Consider the following 23461-nt stretch of genomic DNA (forward strand, 5'->3'; position numbering starts at 1 on the left):
AGAAAATCTGAGTAACCTGCTGGTAACCAACAGCACATCAAGCTGTAATCAACTGATAAGACAGACATGGAGTAGTATCATCAGAGTGGGAAAAAAAAAAATCAGCATTGGAAACTCTTTTCCTGGACATTTTAGCCTGTTTGAAATTTCTCTCTCTCATACACAATGCTTTTTAAAAAGCCCTCAATATAAAAAGTTCAACTAAAAAAAAGATTTTTAAATTTGTCCTCGAGCTTTATTTGAAGCAATTTTTGAAGAACAATTGCGTAGACTGAGCGATGCTGTAGAAAAACATTGCAACAATTGGGCTAAGCCCAATTCCCATCCTGGGAAGCTGTGCACACTGAAGAACTTCTTTTGAGTTATCGGATTGATTCATCAACAGAGCTTTTGTCAGTTTTCCATAATAAATATTACATAAAAATAGTGAATCAAAAATTCAAACAGGAAGTGTGCACCATATTTTGTAAAGACGCACAGGCTCCTTGTTTTGGAGCAAATATTGCTAGATTAAATCTATTAATCGTTCGATAAAAGTATGTTCCACATACAATGAGTAAAGTGCCTTTTACAACTAGTAAAATCAGAGGATTTGTCCGTTCAAGCAGACAGGAACATCCCTTGCCTGGGGAAGGCCAACGTGAGGATCCTAGAACTTGGGACAGCTGTACATTCATGAAAAGACTGGAGTGGGTGACCCAGCTTGCCTGTAAATTACAGACATTACTGTATTCAGTCACAGGGGTAGGATTATGATCCTGCTGAGCAAATTTTGTGCTTTATTTGCCTATTACAGGCAAGGCAATGGGGTTGACTACCTTAATTCTCGGGCAACTTTGCACAGAATTCAGGACCAAGTGCCTCCCTACTTGTCGAAGCACAGATCACTGTGGTGTTGTCTATCCACAGGAAGACTTACCTGTATTGCAGTTGGAAGTGCTGTGTTTCAACGAGACTGCTCCAAGTTCCAACCTGTAGATGTGTCAGGTGGACTGAAATGATGTTCAGATTCCCTGTACCCAGGTGGACATCCTATCCAGAGAGGGAAGCATCAGTGATCAGGATGACAGGTAGGCAGGGTATGCAACTGCTACCCGCCAGAATCTTGCCTTTGATTACACCCATTATGCTTCTGTTGGTGCAGAGGTAGAGGAACTATAGTCCCCCAATGAATTGCTGCAAAATGTTATAATAGGGATATATCTGTTTTGTCTTGCTGTCTCTGTTATCCCATAATACAATATTTAATATTTCAGCCAGTTAGACTGGGTTAACACTTTGGACACAACTTTTCTTATGCGGCACTCCAATGATATCAGAAACATTAAACAGTCCTTATTCATATAATCTGTGGAGCAGAACTTCATGATCTAGACTCTATACAAATGTCTGTTCGCTGACTACCTATAACTGTATTTAAATCTGGCAACAGAGAACAAATGAAAAAGACCAGAGAGGGTACTGATATCTTTCTTTATAGGGCGGCACAGTGGTGCAGTGGTTAGCACCGCAGCCTCACAGCTCCAGGGACCCGGGTTCGATTCCGGGTACTGCCTGTGTGGAGTTTGCAAGTTCTCCCTGTGTCTGCGTGGGTTTTCTCCGGGTGCTCCGGTTTCCTCCCACAAGCCAAAAGACTTGCAGGTTGATAGGTAAATTGGCCATTATAAATTGTCACTAGTATAGTGGTAGGGAAATATAGGGACAGGTGGGGATGTTTGGTGGGAATATGGGATTAGTGTAGGATTAGTATAAATGGGTGGTTGATGTTCGGCACAGACTCGGTGGGCCGAAGGGCCTGTTTCAGTGCTGTATCTCTAATCTAATCTAAATTATTATGAGGCAATTCCACAGAACATATTTCTCTCTCCTCCCACCCTCTATTTAACCATCATCAATGCAGGGAAGTGTATTTAGACCACCAACGTACCACAAGATTGAACTGAATGTCAGATAAAGTACTGCATATTTAGTGCAACCGGCATCACTCACCAGCTGAAGACATTTGTCTTGTCTGTCACACCAGATGTTAAAATGCCATTGCACCCAAGAATTTATTTGACCGAAACATTTTGCCCACCCTGATCTGGAGATAATATTTGAGCATTATAGGTATGAAACATCATACCTCCCTTTCCAAAGTACTGTCAATTGCTCTCTCTGTCTTTAGTTGAAAGATTTTTTTTAGAGACTTCTTGAAAAGCCAGAAGGATGGTGAGGAAGAGGAGGAGAAAGGTGAGGAAAAGGAGGGTGAGGAGAAAAAGAACTTGCATTTATATAGTACCTTTCACAACGTCAAAATCACAAAACACTTTACAGTCAATGAAGTACTTTTTGAAGGGTAGTCACTGTTAAAATGTAGGAAACACAGCAGGCAATTTGCACACACTAAGGACCCACAAACAGCAATGTGATAATGACCAGATAATTTTGTTTTATTAATGTTGGTTGAGGGATAAATATTGGCCAGGACAACGGGGATAACTCCCCTACTCTTCTTTGAAATAGTGCAGTGGGATCTGCAAGGCATTTGGATATTCTTGTTATGCTGTGAGGCATTTGTTAATATCTGTTCATAAGTAGAATGTAACCAGTTGTGGTGTGGACAAGACTGTGGGACTCGCCAGGTAGTAAGAATATGGAGGTGGAGGACATGGGGACGAAGGAAGAAGAATTCTGACCGAAAACATCATCGTTGGGGTTCATATTGGACTTTTTAAAAATAAAATACAACGTAACTGAACAAGGACCCCCCACAAACGCACACACAGACAAGTCAGGACATGCCAGTGATGTGGTAGCCTCGGCTGTTACATCAAACAGCCTGTCTACAACCACTCTCATGGACAATGGCCTTTTGAAATATGTGTGAATGGTTTCCTTCTTGCATTATCAAGATGCAGATATCACATTCATGGATGGTATGCACCTAACACCCCATATCCTGCTCTCAGCAGGGGTGAGCACATGCAGGTGGTCTTGCAAAGTCAGGGTGGGATTGATAAGGCACTGAAACCCAATTGGATGACCCAATTCAAAACATTACCTTATACGTCAAGGGGCCAGGGTCAGAAAGGGGCATAAAGTCACAACTCACAAGGACATTGTTGCTGCAGCCAGGAATTGTGACTTGGTCAGTCACAGGAAGTCGTGCGGGCGAAGTCGCTCAGCGGACCTGCCCACCTGGGAATGAGCTCCTGCACGTGGGTCTATTAAGTATTGTAAGTATATACTATTGCTTGGTGAGTTAATAAAGGTGTTCCACATAAAGTGGAAATTGTATCCAAAGTCTGTTTCATGCGATTGATACTCAGTATGGAGTCAGGACCTTAGAGGGAAGTGAGACTCCTTTTTTTTATATATAAAAAGAGTCTTACAGATCTTTTATGTCCACTTGAGCGGGCAGACAGTTTAACACCTCATTTGAAAGACAAAACGTTGATTATGACAGCTCAAAAACTGGCTAGGAAAATACAAATTATACATGAGAATATAAGGAAACCTTCATCAAGCTGATGTTAATTTATTGAGTATTCATGCCTTCCAAGATTTATATTTAAAACCTGAATGTGTACCTTCCCTGTTTCCCCCTTCCACGACTCTTCTATTTGAGGGGTAGCTCATTGTAAAATTGTCACCATTGTGCCACGATACAGGTAAGTGCAACGTATCTGAGACTTGGTGTTAAATGTTCCTTCCCCTGCCACTTAGCATCTTGCTTTTGCTTAGTGGCTGCGCAGAGCAGCATTGTAGAGGTGGGGTACTGAGTAGAGTGGGCTGTGTAACCTTTTGCCATTCTTTAGAGCCGAGTGATGAATAGTATTACCACTTTGTTGTTTTAGTCTTGTCAAGAAAACAAGTGCAGTAATTCATTCGTGTTCCTATTGGTTAAAAGAGCTTTCTACAAAGTGGACAATTATTAATCCACAAGGATGCACTCTGGATAATATTTGATCCTATCTATGTCAGCATTGTTTGGATCATTGTTTGGAGTGGATCTAGTTAACTCATCTTTTTGATATCACTTTATTTCTCAAGTTGATTTTCTTCTGTTGAAAAGCAATGAATGAGCTCAAAGTGCTGCCTAATTCTGCAGCTTCTTGGCATTCAATGTTGCAGGCAAAGCCAGAAATCAGTGTGTAATTGAGATACAACCTAGTTAACAATTATACAATCAACCCATGAGGTCTCATTGATGTTAGCAGATAATTGCAGGCACAGTCAGCCTGCTATCTCTTCCACTGGTTTTCCTTCTTTCTGAATTCTGCAGCACTGACCCATTAATTAGAGACTGCTCTCTTTGAAAGAACTTCAGAAAGCACAATATTCAAGAGTCTAATTCAAAATATACTGTTTGATTCTTCAAATGACAACCTACATACGTGGAGTTTGCAAGTTCTCCCTGTGTCTGCGTGGGTTTTCGACGGGTGCTCCGGTTTCCTCCCACCACCAAAAGACTTGCAGGTTGATAGGTAAATTGGCCATTATAAATTGCCCCTAGTATAGGTAGGTGGTAGGGGAATAGAGGGACAAGTGGGGATGTGGTAGGAATATGGGATTAGTGTAGGATTAGTATAAATGGGTGGTTGATGGTCAGCACAGACTCGGTGGGCCGAAGGGCCTGTTTCAGTGCTGTATCTCTAAATAAAAATAAATAAAAAAATAAAAACCTCCAGACAATGCAACACTCCTGCAGCACTGCACTGAAGTGTCAGCCTAGGTTATGTGCTTATAGGCGGAGGCGTAGTGGTAATGTCACTAGATTAGAAACTAGACTAGTAACCCAGAGCCCCAGGCTTATGCTCTCGAGTCATGGGTTTGAATCCCACCACGGCAGATGGTAGAATTTGAATTCAATTAATAAAGTTGGAATTTAAAAAAAAGCTAGTCGAGTGGTGACCATGAAACTATTGTTGTAAAAACCCATCTGGCTCACTAATGTCCCTTAGGGAAGGAAATCTGCCGTCCTTACCTAAACGTACCTCCAGAGCCACAGCAACGTGGTTGACTCTTAAATGCCCTCTGAAATTACTTAACAAGCCATTCAGTTGCATCAAAAACCGTTACAAAGTCTAAGAAAAAGAACGAACTGGACGGACCAGTCAGCATCAACCTAGGCACTGGAAACGACAACGGCAAACCCAGCTCTGCGACCCTGCAAAGTCCTCCTTACTAACATGTGGGGGCTTGCGCCAAAATTGGGAGAGCTGTCCCACAGACTAGTCAAGCAACAGTCTGACGTGGTCATACTCACGGAATCATACCTTGCAGCCAATGTCCCAGACACCATTACCATCCCCGGGTATGTACTGTCTCACCGCAGGACAGACTCACCAGAGGTGGCGGCACAGTGGTATACAGTCGGGAGGGAGTTGCCCTGAGAGTCCTTAACATTGACTCCGGACCCCATGAAGTTTCATGGCATCAGGTCAAACATGGGCAAGGAAACCTCCTGCTGATTACCACCTACCGCCCTCCCTCAGCTGATGAATCAGTGCTTCTCCATGTTGACCACCACTTGGAAGAAGCACTGAGGGTAGCAAGGGCATAAAATGTACTCTGGGTGGAGGACTTCAATGTGTCGGTGGCACAACTACTGACCGAGCTCTAAAAGACATAGCTGCTAGACTGGGTCTGCGGCAGGTGATGAGGGAACCAAGAGGGAAAAACCTATTTGACCTCGTCCTCACCAATCTACCTGTCGCAGATGCATCTGTCCATGACAGTATTGGTAGGAGCGATCACCACACAGTCCTTGTAGAGACAAAGTCCCGTCTTCACATTGAGGGTACCCGCTATTGTGTGGTGTGGCACTATCACCGTGCTAAATGCAATAGATTACGAATAAATCTAGCAACTCAAAACTGGGCATCCATGAGGCGCTGTGGGCCATTAGCAGCAGCAGAACTGTATTCAACCACAATCTGTAACCTCAAGGCCTGGCATACCCCCCACTCTGTCATCACTATCAAGCCAGGGGACCAACCCTAGTTCAATGAAGAGTGCAGGAGGGCATGCCAGGAGCAGCACCAGACATACCTAAAAATGAGGTGTCAGCCTGGTGAAGCTACTACACAGGACTACTTGCATGCCAAACAGCAGAAGCAGCATGCAGACAGGGCTAAGCAATCCAACAACCAATGGATCAGATCTAAGCTCTGCAGTCCTCCTACATCCAGTTGTGAACAGTGGTGGACAATTAAACAGGAGGAGGAGGCGCCACAAATATCCCCATCTTCAACGATGGGGGAGCCCAGCACATCAGTGCAACAGACCAGGCTGAAGCATTTACATCCATCTTCAGCCAGAAGTATTGAGTGGATGAACCATATCAGCCTCCTCCTGAGGTCCCCAGCATCACAGATGCTGGTCTTCAGCCAATCTGAAATGGCTGAAGGCACTGGATATTGCAAAGGCTGTGGGCCCTGATAACATTCCGGCAATAGCACTGAAGACTTGTGCTCCAGAACTAGCCGTGCCCCTAGCCAAGCTGTACCAGTACAGCTACAACACTGGCATCTACCCGGTAATGTGGAAAATTACCCAAGTATGTCCTGTGCACAAAAAGCAGGACAAATCCAACCTGGCCAATTACTGCCCTATCAGTCTACTCCCGATCATCAGCAAAGTGATGGAAGGGGTCGACGACAGTGCTATCAAGCGGCACTTGCTCAGCAATAACCTGCTCACTGACGCTCAGTTTGGGTTCTGCCAGTGCCATTAAGCTCCTGACCTCATTACAGCCTTGGTCCAGACATGGACAAAAGAGCTGAACTCCAGAGGTGGGGTGAGAGTGACTACCCTTGACATCAAGGCAACATTTGACCAAGTAAGGCATCAAGGAGCCCTAGCAAAACTGGAGTCAATGGGAATCAGGGGGAAATCTGTACCTAGCACAAAGGAAGATGGTTGTTGGAGGCCAATCATCTCAGTCCCAGGAGATTGCTGCAGGAGTTCCTCAGGGCAGTGTCCTAGACCCAACCATCTTCAGCTGCTCCCTTAATGACCTTCACACTCCAGGTCAGAAGTGGGGATGTTCGCATATGTTTCACAATGTTCAGCATCATTTGTGACTCCTCAGATACTGAAGCAGCCCATTTGCGACTCCTCAGATACTGATGCAGCCCATGTCCATACGCAGCAATACCTGGAAAACATCCATGCTTGGGCTGATAAGTGGCAAGTAACATTCCCGCCACACAAGTGCCATGCAATGACCATCTCATGCACGAAAGAATCTAACCATCTCCCCTTGATGTTCAATGGCAATACCATCGTTGAATCCCCCACTAACATCCTGGGGGTCACCATTGACCAGAAACTGAACTGGATAAGCCACATAAATGATGTGGCTACAAGACCAGGTAAGAGGCTGGGAATTCTGTGGTGGGTAACTCACCTCCTGTCTCCCCAGTGCCAGTCCATCATCTACAAGACACAAGTCAGGAGTGTGATGGAATACTCTGCACTTGCCTGGATATGGGTGCAGCTCCAACAACACTCAAAGCTCGATGCCATTCAGGACAAAGCAGCCCACTTGATTGGCACCCAATCCACTACCTTCAACATTCACTCCCTCCACCACCAATGCACAGTGACCGCAGTGTGTACCATCTACACGATGCAGCAACTCGCCAAAGCTCCTTCGACAGCACCTTCTAAACCCGCGACCTCTACCACCTGGAAGGACAAGGGCAGCAGATGCATGGGCACGCCACCATCTGCAAGTTCCCCTCCAAGCCACACACCATCCTGACTTGGAACTATATCGCCATTCCTTCACTGTCACTGGGTCAAAATCCTGGAACTTCCTTTCTAACAGCACTGTTGGTGTACCTACATCCCAAGGACTGTGGCAGTTCAAGATGGCAGTTCACCATCAACCTTCTCAAGGGCACTAAATGCTGGCATAGCCAGCGATGCCCAAATCCCACGAACGAATAAACAAGAGAAATGTGAAGAGGGCGATGAGAAAGGTGAGCAGGAAGGTGAAAAAGAGGAGGTGGAGGAGGGTGAAGCAGAGGAGGAAGAGGAAGAATAACAACTTGCAACATAATGTCTTCAATGTGAAAAAAGTGCCAACGTTCTTCAGATTGGCTTAAGGAGGTCAGACAGCAAGTCAGGAAGGGAGTGGTTACAAGGGAATGAAAGAAGTCTTGGTTGAAGATGGGTTTTGAGAAGGGTTATTAAAGTAGAGTGGAGTGGTTTAAGGGAGGGTAATTCAGAGAGTAGGACCCAGCAGCAGAAGGTTTTGACCCAAATGTTGGAGGAAGTGGAGGAAGTCAGAAAAAGTGTGTTTTGGGGAGATTTTGGAGTGAGGCCATTGATTGATTTAAGGATAATGATGGGAATTTTAAATTTATTGCATTGGAAGGATGGGGAGCTAATGTAGATCAGCGAGGATGGGGCTGATGGGCTAACAGCGCTTTATGTGGGGAAAGGATACATGTAGCAGAGTTTTGACCAACTGCGGAGTTCATGGACTGAGGAAGATGGAAAGCCAGTCTAGAGTGTTTTGAAGTAACTGAGTCCAGAGAGGATGAAAACACATGAGGATTTCTTTCAGTGGCAAAGGGGTTTACTGAGCAGAGAATGACAGTGGTGCAGAGATGTAAATAAGCAAACTTTGAGATTGAAAAGATAGGAATTCTTGAATTCAGCTTACAGTTGAACAAGATAAATTGGGCAGGGAGGGGCAGATGGATTCAGTGGAAAAAAAACCCGAGACCATTGACAATGGCTTCAGATTTTCTTAATGTTGAGCTGGTCAAAGTTATAGCTGATTCGGGATTGGATGTCAGATAAGCGATCTTACAGCAAAGTAGCAGTCAAGGGTCGAAAGAGGTGGAAGAGAGATAGAGCTGCAAGTTATCAGTGTACATGTGGAAGCCGAACCCATGATGCAATACAGGCATAGCTTGTATCATTGAGACCACTGTTGAATTAAAAGAGAGAGCAATGAGGAAAATCCTCTCAAAGAAACAAAAGTTAGAAATGATCTAGTAAACTCTTTGGAGATAGATACTAAACCTTGGACTCTGATCCAGATTCAAAAGATCCCTATTGGCTACATTCTTTTCAACTACTATCCCGCAGGGATTGTTGCTTACAATTTTCATTCTTGCCACTGAAACAGAAATTATTTCAAATAAGTTCTATATAAATATAGTTTAAAAAGAACAGTTTTAAGATATAAATCACGAGGTAGGGAGAAAGATGACCAGATTTTTTTTTTTTTAGGAATAGTATGACACTTTCCTTTTGCAATTTTTCCCTTATCCCTTTTCTCCCAGAGGCAGAAACATATGCTGCCTTAAGTTCCACAGGGGGAAGTGGTCTCCAGTAACTTAACCAAGTCACCTGGACTGTAAACGTTAGCTGCGTATTCAACTGTTGACACCTCAGTCCACCTCTGTCCTCACCCAGTGTCCACACCGGGTAGTGATCAGAACAGGAAACTTTAGCCATTCATTTCTCTCCCTCAACTGGGAACACTGAGGCCAAACAAGAGTCTGTGCAAAGCAGTTCCCCTGATCACCAAAGCAACAGTTATAATGTGAAGTGTCTAAATCTGGAGCTAACATTAGAGCAAGACTCCATGGAGAAGGGAGTTTTACACCATTTCAAAGATCAGGTCAGGTCTAAACCCCACAGTTACACTAGACAAGGTTATTGTTGGTGCCAAGTGGAAACTTCTTTGCATAGATCGTTTTTTTTTCATTCACAGGATGTGGGCGTCGCTGGCCAGGCCAGCATTTATTGCCCATCCCTAATTGCCCTTGAGAAGGTGGTGGTGAGCTGCCTTCTTGAACCGCTGCAGTCCATGTGGGGTAGGTACACCCACAGTGCTGTTAGGAAGGGAGTTCCAGGATTTTGACCCAGCGACAGTGAAGAAACGGCGATATAGTTCCAAGTCAGGGTGGTGTGTGACTTGGAAGGGATCTTGCAGGTGGTGGTGTTCCCATGTATTTGCTACCCTTGTCCTTATAGTTGGTAGAGGTCGCGGGTTTGGAAGGTGCTGTCGAAGGAGCCTTGGTGCATTGCTGCAGTGCATCTTGTAGATGGTACACACTGCTGCCACTGTGCGTTGGTGGTGGAAGGAGTGGATGTTTGTAGATGGGGTGCCAATCAAGCGGGCCGCTTTGTCCTGGATGGTGTCGAGCTTCTTGAGTGTTGTTGGAGCTGCACCCATCCAGGCAAGTGGAGAGTATTCCATCACACTCCTGACTTGTGCCTTGTAGATGGTGGACAGGCTTTGGGGAGTCAGGAGGTGAGTTACTCGCCTCAGGATTCCTAGCCTCTGGCCTGCTCTTGTAGCCATGGTATTTATATGGCTACTCCAGTTCAGTTTTCGGTCAATGGTAGCCCCTAGGATGTTGATAGTGGGGGATTCAGCGATGGTAATGCTGTTGAATGTCAAGGGCAGATGGTTAGATTCTCTTTTGTTGGAGATGGTCATTGCCTGGCACTTGTGTGGCACGAATGTTACTTGCCACTTATCAGCCCAAGCCTGTATATTGTCCAGGTCTTGCTGCATTTCTACATGGACTGCTTCAGTATATGAGGAGTTGCGAATGGTGCTGAACATTGTGCAATCATCAGCGAACATCCCCACTTCTGACCTTATGGTTGAAGGAAGGTCATTGATGAAGCAGCTGAAGATGGTTGGGCCTAGGACACTACCCTGAGGTACTCCTGCAGTGATGTCCTGGAGCTCAGATGATTGACCTCCAACAACCACAACCATCTTCCTTTGCGCTAGGTATGACTCCAGCCAGCAGAGGGTTTTCCCCCTGATTCCCATTGACCTCAGTTTTGCTAGGGCTCCTTGATGCCATACTCGGTCAAATGCTGCCTTGATGTCAAGGGCAGTCACTCTCATCTCACCTCTTGAGTTCAGCTCTTTTGTCCATGTTTGAACCAAGGCTGTAATGAGGTCAGGAGCTGAGTGGCCCTGGCGGAACCCAAACTGAGCATCACTGAGCAGGTTGTTGCTAAGCAAGTGCTGCTTGATGGCACTGTTGATGACACCTTCCATCACTTTACTGATGATTGAGAGTAGGCTAATGGGATGGTAGTTGGCTGGGTTGGATTTGTCCTGATTTTTGTGTACAGGACATACCTGGGCAATTTTCCACATTGCAGGGTAGATGCCAGTGTTGTAGCTGTACTGGAACAGCTTGGCTAGGGGTGCGGCAAGTTCTGGAGCACAGGTCTTCAGTACTATTTCCGGAATATGGTCAGGGCCCATATCTTTTGTAGTATCCAGTGCCTTCAGTCGTTTCTTGATATCACGTGGAGTGAATCGAATTGGCTGAAGTTTAGCATCTGTGATGCTGGGGACTTCAGGAGGAGGCTGAGATGGATCATCAACTCGGCACTTCTGGCTGAAGATTGTTGCAAACGCTTCAGCCTTATCTTTTGCACTGATGTGCTGGGCTCCCCCATCATTGAGGATGGGGATATTTGTGGAGCCACCTCCTCCAGTTAGTTGTTTAATTGTCCACCACCATTCACGGCTGGATGTGGCAGGACTGCAGAGCTTAGATCTGATCCGTTGGTTATGGGATCGCTTAGCTCTATCGCATGCTGCTTACGCAGTTTGGCATGCAAGTAGTCCTGGGTTGTAGCTTCACCAGGTTGAGACCTCATTTTGAGGTATGCCTGGTGCTGCTCCTGGCATGCCCTCCTGCACTCTTCATTGAACCAGGGTTGGTCTCCTGGCTTGATGGTAATGGTGGAGTGGGGGATATGCCGGGCCATGAGGTTACAGATTGTGGTTGAGTACAATTCTGCTGCTGCTGATGGCCCACAGCGCCTCATGGATGCCCAGTTTTGCATTGCTAGATCCGTTCGAAATCTATCCCATTCAGCACGGTGATAGTGCCACACAACACGATGGACGGTATCCTCAATGTGAAGGCGGGACTTCGTCTCCACAAGGACTGTGCGGTGGTCACTCCTACCAATACTGTCATGGACAGATGCATCCGCGGCAGGCAGATTGATGAGGACGAGGTCGAGTATGTTCTTCCCTCGTGTTGGTAGACCCAGTCTAGCAGCCATGTCCTTTAGGACTCGGCCAGCTCGGTCAGTAGTGGTGCTACCGAGCCACCCATGGTGATGGACATTGAAGTCCCCCACCCAGAGTACATTTTGTGCCCTTGCCACCCTCAGTGCTTCCTCCAAGTGGTGTTCAACATGGAGGAGTACTGAGTCATCAGCTGAGGGAGGGCAGTAGGTGGTAATCAGTAGGAGGTTACCTTGCCCATATTTAACCTGATGCCATGAGACTTCATGAGGTCTGGAGTCGATGTTGAGGACTCCCAGGGCAACTCCCTCCCTACTGTATACCACTGTGCCACCACCTCTGCTGGGTCTGTCTTGCCGGTGGGACAGGACGTACCCAGGGATGGTGATGGCAGTGTCTGGGACATTGTCTGTTAGGTATGATTCCGTGAGTATGACTATGTCAGGCTGTTGCTTGACTAGTCTGTGGGACAGCTCTCCCAACTTTGGCACAAGCCCCCAGATGTTAGTAAGGAGGACTTTGCAGGGTTGACAGGGCTGGGTTTGCCGTTGTCGTTTCCGGTGCCTAGGTCGATGCCAGGTGGTCCGTCCGGTTTCATTCCTTTTTATAGACTTCGTAGCGGTTAGGTACAACTGAGTGGCTTGCTCGGCCATTTCAGAGGGCATGTAAGAGTTAACCACATTGCTGTGGGTCTGGAGTCACATGTAGGCCAGACCAGGTAAGGACAGCAGATTTCCTTCCCTAAAGGACATTAGTGAACCAGATGGGTTTTTACAACAATCGACAATGGTTTCATGGCCATCATTAGACTAGTTTTTAATTCCAGATTTTTATTAAGTTCAAATTCCACCTTCTGCTGTGGTGGGATTCGAACCCATGTCCCCAGAAGAATACCCTGGGTCTCTGGGTCACTAGTCCAGTGATAATACCACTACGCCACCGCCTACCGCTGTAGATGCCTAATGTTTAATTTAAGTGCACTGAAAGTGACCATTCTGTTGCCCCAATTGAAACTGGCCAAGTGGAAACCAGAGAATAGATCTGGTCTTTATAGTTTAGTGCTATACCATGTGGTGTATTTACCTTCTAACCACAGCCCCTCATATTTCCCCTCTTAATACTACAGCAGAATTGGAACTAGATCACAATTAATACTCCAAAAGGCAGGGAAAAATATTCCTTTTTTTGCAGGAAATGACTACTTACTTGGATCAAAAGGATGAGGCTGTAGACAGTTCACCACATGGTTGTCAGCTTCCAATAGCATCAGTAACTCAGCTGTCTGCCGATCCCAGATGAATATGTGACCACAGTCTGAGCCACTAATTACGTAATAACTACCCCAGAAGTTGGCTTCTTTGATCTGAACCCAAAGACAGTCAATTATCATTGTGTATTCCAACAGCAAAAATGCCTTTTTATATTTTGTTTTATAAAGACAGTTTTACAAGATATGTTTACCATTGTTCTGGAGTTACGGTGGCCTTTGTATACCATTTTTATTGTAGGTTTTCTTATGTTTTGAGTCTCTAGCTCCTCCATTTCCTTCTTTTCTTTTCTCCTTCTGAATAACTCCTGAATACGGGCAGCTGCAGTACGTCTAAATATCACGTGTTGTAATTCAGTACAGAAGTTTAAAAACAAAGGAGTGAAAAAAGTTAATTGTTTCACTAAAAAAAAATCTTAAAGGCAATTATCTTTCTTAGTCTGTCATAACTGTTATTAAGTCATAATCAATTTTGAAATTGATTAAGCTATGCAGCAACAACTTGCATTTTAAATTGTGCCTTTAAAGTAAAAAACATCTAATTCATAATGGAGATAGACAGGCAAAGGGACATGAGGATATCTGCAAGGATTTCTACTTATCCTCTGCAGCGATGTAAAGTCTTGGCTCACTTATATTAGATCAGTAAGATCAATCCAAAAGGAAATGACTTCTCTGTATGAGTGTCACAAGGTCCACATTCTGCTGCATTTACACAGCAGCACTGTGCAAACTTAAAAACTGACTAGAATGAGGTGCCACCCAACCAGTGGTCCATAGGGAGCAACATTTAATTCTGCCTTTAAAATAGCCTCACCCACATATCATCTGAAATAAAGTTACTGTAAGAGATAGGAATTAAAGGTCCCAGTAACTTTAAATAACATGACTACAATGCCAGGATTTCCCCAATTCGAAAACTATGCACTATGAAAATTAATAACAATATACATCAGTTGTAGCAGACTGCTAGTTGAGTCCATTTGTTAGCCATTCCATGTTTAGTTCTTCATTACAATATGTGTATGTTAGTTATTACTTCAATCATAAAAATTAAAGACACTGAAAATTTCTCAGTTTGAAAATGGTACCACTTCAGGCTGGTAAGAAAATAATGAGTTTGTATTTTATAGAGTGCATTTTGACCTAAGCACTTCACAGCCAAATCGGTACATTTAAACGCAGTCACTGTTGTAAAATAGGGAAACACTGCAAGTCAATTTGCACAGAGCAATGTACAACAAATAACAATGAGATAAATGACCAAATAATCTATTTTAGTACTGTTGATCCAGGGACCAGGGTATCAGGAGAACTCCCCTGCCGTTTATTTGAACAGTACCATGGTATCTTTTACAGTGACTTGTTTAACATCCCATCTGAAAGACGGCATCTCAGATAGCACTGCATTCCCCGAGTATGGCACTGAAATATCAGCCTAGTTTATGTGCTCAAATCTCTGGAGCGGGGCTTGAACCCACAACCTTTTGACTCAGAAGCAAGAATGCTACCACTGAGCGAAGGCTGACACTTGGGAATGGTGAAGGTACAGGCACAAGCAATCTCAGGAACGTATCCTCAGTCAAGACTGGAAGCACAATTTAGCCACCGAGAACACTGCATTTCTGGTCTTAAGTTTATTAATTTGAAAGATGGCTTTTAATTTGTATTGTTAGGGCCAGATTGTACTGGAGACAGCATGACAAATATTTTAAGGTACTACAGTTACATACAATGCATGCTTCCTTCTCAATACCGAAAGCAAGTAATTTAATACAAGCTATGTTAGCATTTAAAATTAGGAAGAATTGAGAAAAAAGTTAACTTTCACATGTCACGGTTATTTAAAGAAACACAAGAATGCAAAACTAAGACACTGGGCTGAATTTTGTCATTGCAGCAGGGTCCTGATGATGGGCTGAAAAGCTGGGGGCGATCCCGCCTCGGCTGTTTGCGGGAGCCCTGGCCGCATTTTACCACCATCAGGCAACTAGTCCGGGCTGCTGTCCCTTTAAAGGGCGGCTGCCCGCCCCAGGAGCTGCCAGCTTTGCAGTTTTAGCAGCACCACTGTCAGCAGTGATCACAGCTGGGACTGCACCTAGAAAACAGCAGGCTGCCCTCCCAAACAGGTAAGTGGTCTAGGAGGGCGGGCCTCTATGGGGGCAGCCATTGCCACCCTGGGGGGCCCCCTCCATGGGCCACAGAGTGCCCGAAGAGGAGGGCTCCTTCCCTCCTAAGTCTGCAGGGATGCTACCAGGGCTCACCAGGTGGTCTTCCCATGTGGCGGAAGGCCCACCTGCTGTTGCTAAACTACCAGCAGAGGCAGGAAGGGGCCTTTAATTGGCCACTTAAGTGGCTCAATTGGCTTCTGGGTGGGAGGGCTGACCTCCACTTTCCCCATGTTGGTAAAGTAGCATGGCGGTGAGAGGACGGCAGGCACTCCACACCCCCCTCCCCACCCCCCCCCGCCTTTCCTCCTCATTTTACAGGCCCCCCACCACCTCCCAGCCCATCCCTAAAAGGCTGGTTAAAACCTGCCCAATATGTACTTTTCACTCTCTAATTTAACTGATAATCTAAATGTTTATTCAACAAGTTTAGCTATTTATTTCTGGAACTGGTTATCCTTCAGGCAGCAGTTACTCTTTACCTTGATCTTAAATTGCTTTCTTGTTCTGATTAATTAGAAACAAAAGCGCAAGGATTTGAACATGCTACTATCCTTGATGAGGCAAAAATATCAAATGGGAGTTAGGACATTTTTCTCAACGAGTCAGAACAGTGTTTCAAAAAAAAAAAAAAACCTCTCAATTTACTAGTGCAGGGTGCATAAATCAGAAAAGAAAATGTTGGTAACACGTAAGTTTATGTGGAATTTATATAAGCAGAATATGATACAACGGCATCACAAGATTGATGCAGATGAGGATAGCCAAATGACCAAACTTGGTTCATGCCTCCACTCTCTTCAGCACAGCAGCCAATTGTTTCTTAAATTACTCCAGCCTGGAATGCCATTCCATACATTAGTCTATGTTTGAGTGAAGCAGCACATCCTGGCATTAGCCCTAAATTTGCCTTTTACTAGTTTGAGCCTATAACCCTTATCCTATTAACATCCTTTAGTTTGCAGTGGTATTCCAGTTTAATTTTTTCTTTGTTGTTTACTATCTTATATAATCTACCTCCTTCAAAGCTCAAAAGGCCATGTTCTCCATTTTCTTCTTAACTTAATCTTTAGAAGCTGGCCAAATATCAATTTTCAGTTATATAGTGTCTTTAATATAGGAAAATATCCCAAGGCACTTCACAGAAGCGTAATCTGACAAAAATAGAGACCTAGTCAAATAGATGAAGGGAGGGAACTCAGAGCACAGGCACAGTTGCCAACGATGCGGCAAAGAGAGTGGGGATGCAAGATGGTACAATTGGCAGAACAACTCTTGAAGGATCGTGGGGCAGGAGAAGATTACAGAGATAAGAATGGGTGTGGCCGCAAAGGGATTTTAGCACAAGGATAATAATTTTAAATTGGAGGCTTTGGGGCACTAGGAATCAATATAGATCACCAGGCATGCAGGTGATGAGTGCACAGGGACAGCTGCCCCTATCCTAACCTACACCGAATTTTGAATGAGCTGAAATTTATGGAGGGTACAGGATGTGATGCCAGCCAGGAAAGTAGAGTTTAGAGGGAACAAAGGCAAGTATGTGTGTGCTTCAGCAGCAGATAGGCTGAGGCAGGGACAGAGACTGGCAAAGTTAGAGGTGGAAGTAGGTGCCTTTGCGATGACAAGGATATCTGTTCGGAAACTTGCTTCAGGGTCAAATAGGGTGGCAGTCGACTTCAAGCTGGGACAGTGACTGGGAAGAGGCTGAGATTAGAAGTAAGGTTATGGAGTTTGTGGCAGGGACTGAAGGTGATCGCTTCAGTCTTCTTGTTACGACCAGGTGAGAAATGTGTCTGGGGGTCCCTCTCAGCCTTCACGTAGTCTTACCGTAACAGGATTTTATTTTTAAACACACTGTTTTTTTAGCTCCCCCTTGGTGAATTCTTGTTCACCGCTTTTCCATTATAAGGCAAAGAAACCAGCACAAACAGGTTTTCTTGGGTTTAAAGAAGAAAAGTTGAAAATTTATTAAACTTGAACTTTAAGTCTAATTCGTTGGCGCCTATGGATACACGACGCGCCCACGCTAGCATGCATACGTGATACACATATGCAAATAGAGACAGAAAAGAGAATAAAGTGGAAAAGTTTAAGTCAATATCTGAAGAGTTTTGCTACGGTTCTTCGAACTCACGGTGGAGTCCTTGACTGTAAGTAGATCCTGCTTTTCGTTGGGGTCCAGTATTCTTCTTAAACCTTGTTTGCTGTAGGAGACTTTTCTCCCTTGAGGTTCATGTGTATTCAGTGGATTCAGAGGCTTGTGAGAAAGAGATGGGAGCAGACAGGAGAGATCTTCTCAGTCCAGGAACAAACAGTCTTTCAGTTCAAACTGTTTGTACAATTCAGAAAAAAAAACAGGTTGCCAAGCAGGCTAGTCACATGACCAGCCGGTCTGACCACGTCTGTTTGTGGATTCTCTGGTCTTAGCCGAACCTGGAATGTCTCTTCTTGCACACAATACCTGCTGCTCAAAGTCCATTGTGGGTTAAATTGGATAAGGGAAGTAACCCCTATATTTCCACAAGCACTGTCTGTTAATAGGCAAATGTATTTCCAGTGAGAGGCCTGGTAATTTTTTGAACAAGTCCTTTCTTCACTTCAGTAACAGTTTTCAAATCAATGTTCATATGACAAAATTAATATGCCTCATTCTTGGCAAGTGGGGGTCTAGCATGACACTTCTCAATGTTAAGGAAAGGAGGAAATTATAGCTCATCCAGAACTGGAGCACTCTGATAACCATCATATGTCAATCCTCTGATGCCAGGGAGCAGCTGTGCTGTGATGCCTTGGGGCTTCAACATAACCTTTAGTGAAATGACAATTTAAAATACTCAATGTAGTTTGGCTAGATTATACAATTTCAGCACAACATTGTATGACTTATACTCTACTGTTTGAGCCATATAATTCAGATTTCTATTCCTTTTGTTAATTAGTACTCTGCAAGGACCGCATCTGCTAAGTAATAAGACTTTTGCTGGTGTATCTCCTTCAATTTCACACCAAGCTAGTTCAACATCATTCATAATTATAAAAGTTGCCCATTTTTCATCCAATGTGCAGTATCTTCCAGCCACTTATAGATTTTACCTGGCTTACCTTTCTTGGTTACCCTACCAAATTTGATTGCTCTCCCTAGTTTTAAACAATTTGCTTTGAGTTTTTCAGTCCACGTTGTTGATTTACATTAGACTTAGTGGGAATCCCAGCACTAATTCCTGTAGCTTTCCACATATTATGGAATCCTCACTTCAACATCACAAGCAATGGGAAGCTGAAGAACATTTATCTTTATTCTATCATGAGCTTATTCATCTTTAATTAAAGTTGTTTAGATAATACAAAATAGTTCTTCATTGCTAAAGGTATGTTTGTTAATTATTTGCCCAATTAAAGCTAAATTTAACATCCATGTATATTTGATAAATTAGCATTCACTTCTGTAGTTTTCTGAAAAAAGAATGCAGTGACAAATATGATTTTAATAAAAATGAAGCAAGCAATGCAAACTTAAATGCAGCTAAATACCACAGTAGTTTGATTTTTGCTCAAATATAAGTGCAGGTTTATATTGAAAGACTTTCAAAACCATATCATCAAACCAAGCTTTGATGAAGCAAAGTTTTCTGTCTCTGCCCCTTTCTCAGCTTAATTAATTTTGTGTTCAATTCTCTACTAAAACAATTGCTGCCTAAAAGAAAGCATGATACTATGTTGATTAGGACTTCACTAAGAACAGTGATTTCATTTTATATTTTCAAGAAGAAAAAAATCTATATATGCTCCCAGCAAGGTAGTGAAATGTAACTGGAAATCCAAGATTACCTCCTGCATGCCAGTACAACTGTATTATGAAGGAACAGTCCAAAATGACCTGTAAACTTCCATTAGTTAGTTAAACTATTGCATGCAATCTTAGTCCAAGGTGGCATTAGTATCCTTTCTTTTAAAAATCAACTCTTAGGTTAATACTATAGAAAATAAAAATCAGAATTACAGAGCATAGATAACAATTATACGACAAAGAGCACATGTTATTACGATAATGAAAGTATGCAACAGGCAGTGGGGTTAAAATGGACAATACCAACAATAAAATTGATCAATTAAGATTGAAGAGACTGTAGTCCTTACCCCACTCCAAGCACATCCAGACCAAATATGGTCAGTCAATAATGGTTAAATGATGCTCACCCTATACAATGATTTAAGTCCTGAAGATGATCAATAGTTTAACTTTATTTTTCAACCTTGTTGTCACCTTTAGGCACTGATTCCTGCTGTGATGATACCACAGGTGCCAGATGACTTCCAACCAAAAATGCATTATAGTTGAGCCCAGCCATGTACTCAACTGGGATACATAGATGAACACTTTCCAGTGGGTGCTTACTAAAATTTACATTTTGTTAACTATCAATTGATTGATGACATAGGAAAAGTGAGGGCGTTTAGCTGACTTCACAGAATAGCATTTCCTGCAAGTTAAGACACAGCAGAGGAAAGGAACAAAATAGGTGAAATCAGAGGAGGAGCCCAGCTCTCCTACTCAAGCTACTGCTACTGTAAAGGTCTACTAGGTTTTGATGTCATGTTTAATAATGTGCAATATTTTCCCAAGTGTTTATCAAATAGTGGGTTTTTAAAAGAGCCATAATTAAAGGATTAGATTAGAGCGATTCAAAATATATCAAAGCCAGTCATAGTATGAGCAACGGGAGTGCAAACTATTAAAAAAAAAACTGTTTTCTCAGTAACTGTTGCTGAAGTATTGTTCTATGATCACTAACAACCCTCTGGTACCTCAATCATGTAGCTATTGTACATTTGTTTACACTGTCAGTGGATTGCCATCAGCATGTATGGGTGGTGAGTTAATGTGAAGGAAGGTAAGGGGGAGAGGATAGCAGAGAAATCAAGAGAAGATGGGGCAGGATGAGTTTATATGCAGATTAAATTCTCCAAGGATAAGGAGCTCTGCGCACTGACCAAGAATAGCCTACATTTAAAAATATACTTTGCCATAAAAGTATAATTGTTGCAGTCTCGTCTACATTAGGGAGATGAAGCACAAATTGTGTGATCATTTTGATAAACATCTCCATTCTATTTACAAATGTGATCCTGACCTCCTCTAGTGTACCACTTCAATTTCACATTCTATTTCCACTCTGATCTTTCTGTTTTTGGCCTCCAGAGAGAGGTTATTCTTTTCTCAAGGTTTTAAATCCTGCACTGGATGGAAATGTAAAAATATTGTTACTTCCTAGAATCTAGATTCAAATCTTGCCAGAACAAAAATGGTACGGTTTTATTTTTCCAATAGTTGTGTATGGCCTTAAGTGAAAAAAAGTCAAATCAGCCTCACCACAATTCTCTGTCAACATGATTTGATAAATGTATAGTTATTTTTGCAATCACATAGATAATGGTTAAGGAAAATATTTTCCTTAAAGTGCCACCCTAGTATGCTACATGTGTAATTAAATTGAGATTTCAGAACATTGGTGGAGATGCAGGTCTATATCACAGATTAGAAAATACTGTTGATAATAACAGCAAATGCTTAATGTACTTGCATGACACTCCCTGTTAAAATTATAAACAGGGACAGGAACCTGTTTAAAATAAATGATAAATCTGATTGCCAGAATAGCAGAGGAATGTGATATGGAGATATCCAATGCTCAATTGCTAGAATTGCTAAGAGTAATTTAATCCCTTAAATCTTTAGTGTCTGACTTTGAATTGCTTTATAAGTACTAGTTCAAACAGGTTATGTTAGTTTGCAACATCTTTCCTCACCTTAATTAACACATAGGCAGGAAATAGAAGGAGCACTGTCTCTTCAAGAATAATCATGGGTTATGTGAGAAAAACATGGTTTGAACTAATAAAATCCAATCTTCAGTACTGTTAAGTAGATAGAATTACCTCATTCTATCACCCACTGCCATTCCTCTGAAAGTAAATCTATCAAGGAGAAAAAGAATAAGGGCTCAGGTTATACAGGAGCAGCCTTGGGTGTCATAAAGCTATCGTCACATTTCCAGAATCCTGTCAACATCATTGGAATGAAACATTTCAGATCAGTTCCTTAAATGACAGTCCAACTGTTATGACACCCTCTAACATTTAAAATTTTATTCTAATGATCAATGAACATTTTTACATGAGTAGAAATGGTTCAAAAAGGTTCAAGTCAAAAGCTGCAACACCAGGCCCATTTCTTTGCTTTATTTATATGGTACATGCATTTTTAAAATCTTTAGGTAGACAGCTGAGTAGCCCAAACATTATGGTTGCCCATTTCTTATAACCATCTGGTAATAGCCTGTTGATGTTATGAAATTTGAGATCAGATCTATTTTGGTGAACTGTTCAGGATTTTACTTCGATCAAAAATTCGATGAACTCATAATCAAATTAAAAATAAAATCAATTTGGCAGGTACAAGGGCACCGACTTCAAAGAGGAGAATTAAATGTATTAATACTAAACAAAGTATTGATGCAATTGTAAGTGAAAGGTTAATGGGTCTTTGCTCATCAGATACCACTACATTGTACAAGGAAGGAGAAAAATTGTACTTCATGATTGATTTTCCTTGTATTTAAAAAGTAGCATTTTGTATATGCTAAACTTTTATTAAAGTAAAGCTATCACAAGTGGCATTTAGCTAGCTATGTTTTTTTCTAGTTTATATACACTGTTTAATAGGTTTTAAAAATGCTATACTTGATGGACTTTAGTTTTATAGGCAATACACAGACACACAATAAAGACATTTTTAGATCATTTCAAAACATGAGATCCTGCTAAAAAAATATTTCTGTAAATCTGAAGCCATCCAAAAATAGTATAATCAATGCAGTGGACATGCACTTCCATCATCATCTTTTGTTTCTTGAACTAACTGTTCGGTATTGGCACTTCTGGCTTGCAAACCAGAAAAATGAGGCTACTAGTTATTTTTAAAATATAAAAGGCTCATGATTACGACTTTTAAGATACAGGTAGAATACAATAAACAATACTGTTTGAAACAAATACTTTACATACACACAAATCACATAAAATTTAAACTAGTCAGTTTTGCAAAGTTAAAATAAATTTCTAAAATATGAACATGCACCCACATATCTAATGCACCAAATTTGAAAATGTTCAATGTGTCCCAATTAATATACGATAAATGAAAGTGATTTAAAATTACTCAAATAAAAACAGCAAATGCTGGAAATACTCAGCAGGTCAGGCAGCATCTGTGGAGAGAGAAACAGAGTTAATGTTTCAGGTCGATGACCTTTCATCAGAATTAGAAAAAAATTAGAGATGTAACAGGTTTTAAGCAAATACAGAGGCAGGGAAAAGGAGGAGTGGAAAGAACAAAAGGGAAGGCCTGTGATCGGGTGGGAGGCAGGAGAGATTAAATGACAAAAGGGAAGTAAGGTGAAAGGAGATAGTAATGGACCAAGTAAAGAAACAAAAGATGAGTCTACAGGAGGTGTAAATGGGAAAATAGCAGAATCATTACAACAGCTGCCATCTGAAAAAAAAGGGGACTGAGATTATGATCTGAAATTGCTGAATTTAATGTTGAGGCCGAAAGGCTTTCAAGTGCTTAATCGAAAGATGCGTTGTTCCTTGAGCTTATGTTGAGATTCATTAACACAATATAGGAGTCCGAGGACAGAGGGGTCAGAGTGGGAATGTGATAGAGAATTAAGATGACAGGCGACCGGAAGATTGGGGTCTTGCTTGTGGACTGAGCAGAGGTGTCCCACAAAGCGGCAACCCAATCTGTGTCTGGTCTTCCCACTACAGAGGAGACTGCATAGTGAGTAGTGAATACAGTAGACTAAATTGAATGAAGTAGGAGTAAAGGAGTAAATTGCTGTTTCATCTGGAAGGATTGTTTGGGTCCCTAGATGGTGGAAAGGGAGGGAGTAAAAGGACAGAGGTTACATTTCCTGAACTTGCATGGGAAAG

At 42.6% G+C, this 23461-nt stretch overlaps 1 protein-coding gene across 5 annotated transcripts in view; it reads right to left on the reverse strand.

The window, feature by feature from the left end:
- The window catches only part of dcaf6 (ddb1 and cul4 associated factor 6), a 193423-nt gene that overhangs the window by 24590 nt on the left and 145372 nt on the right, over nucleotides 1-23461 (reverse strand). For 4 of the 5 annotated variants that reach the window (XM_068040689.1, XM_068040692.1, XM_068040691.1 and 1 more), the window contains 3 exons: nucleotides 21404-21442; nucleotides 13490-13628; nucleotides 13235-13391 (listed from right to left, as the gene is read on the reverse strand). In XM_068040689.1, coding sequence (XP_067896790.1) covers nucleotides 13235-13391; nucleotides 13490-13628; nucleotides 21404-21442 — 335 coding nt within the window. The remainder of the gene's footprint in view (nucleotides 1-13234; nucleotides 13392-13489; nucleotides 13629-21403; nucleotides 21443-23461) is intronic. The other variant, XM_068040690.1, reaches the window with a different exon arrangement.

The sequence above is a fragment of the Heterodontus francisci genome, chromosome 10 (genome assembly GCF_036365525.1).
Source record: "Heterodontus francisci isolate sHetFra1 chromosome 10, sHetFra1.hap1, whole genome shotgun sequence".
Lineage (NCBI taxonomy): Eukaryota > Metazoa > Chordata > Chondrichthyes > Heterodontiformes > Heterodontidae > Heterodontus > Heterodontus francisci.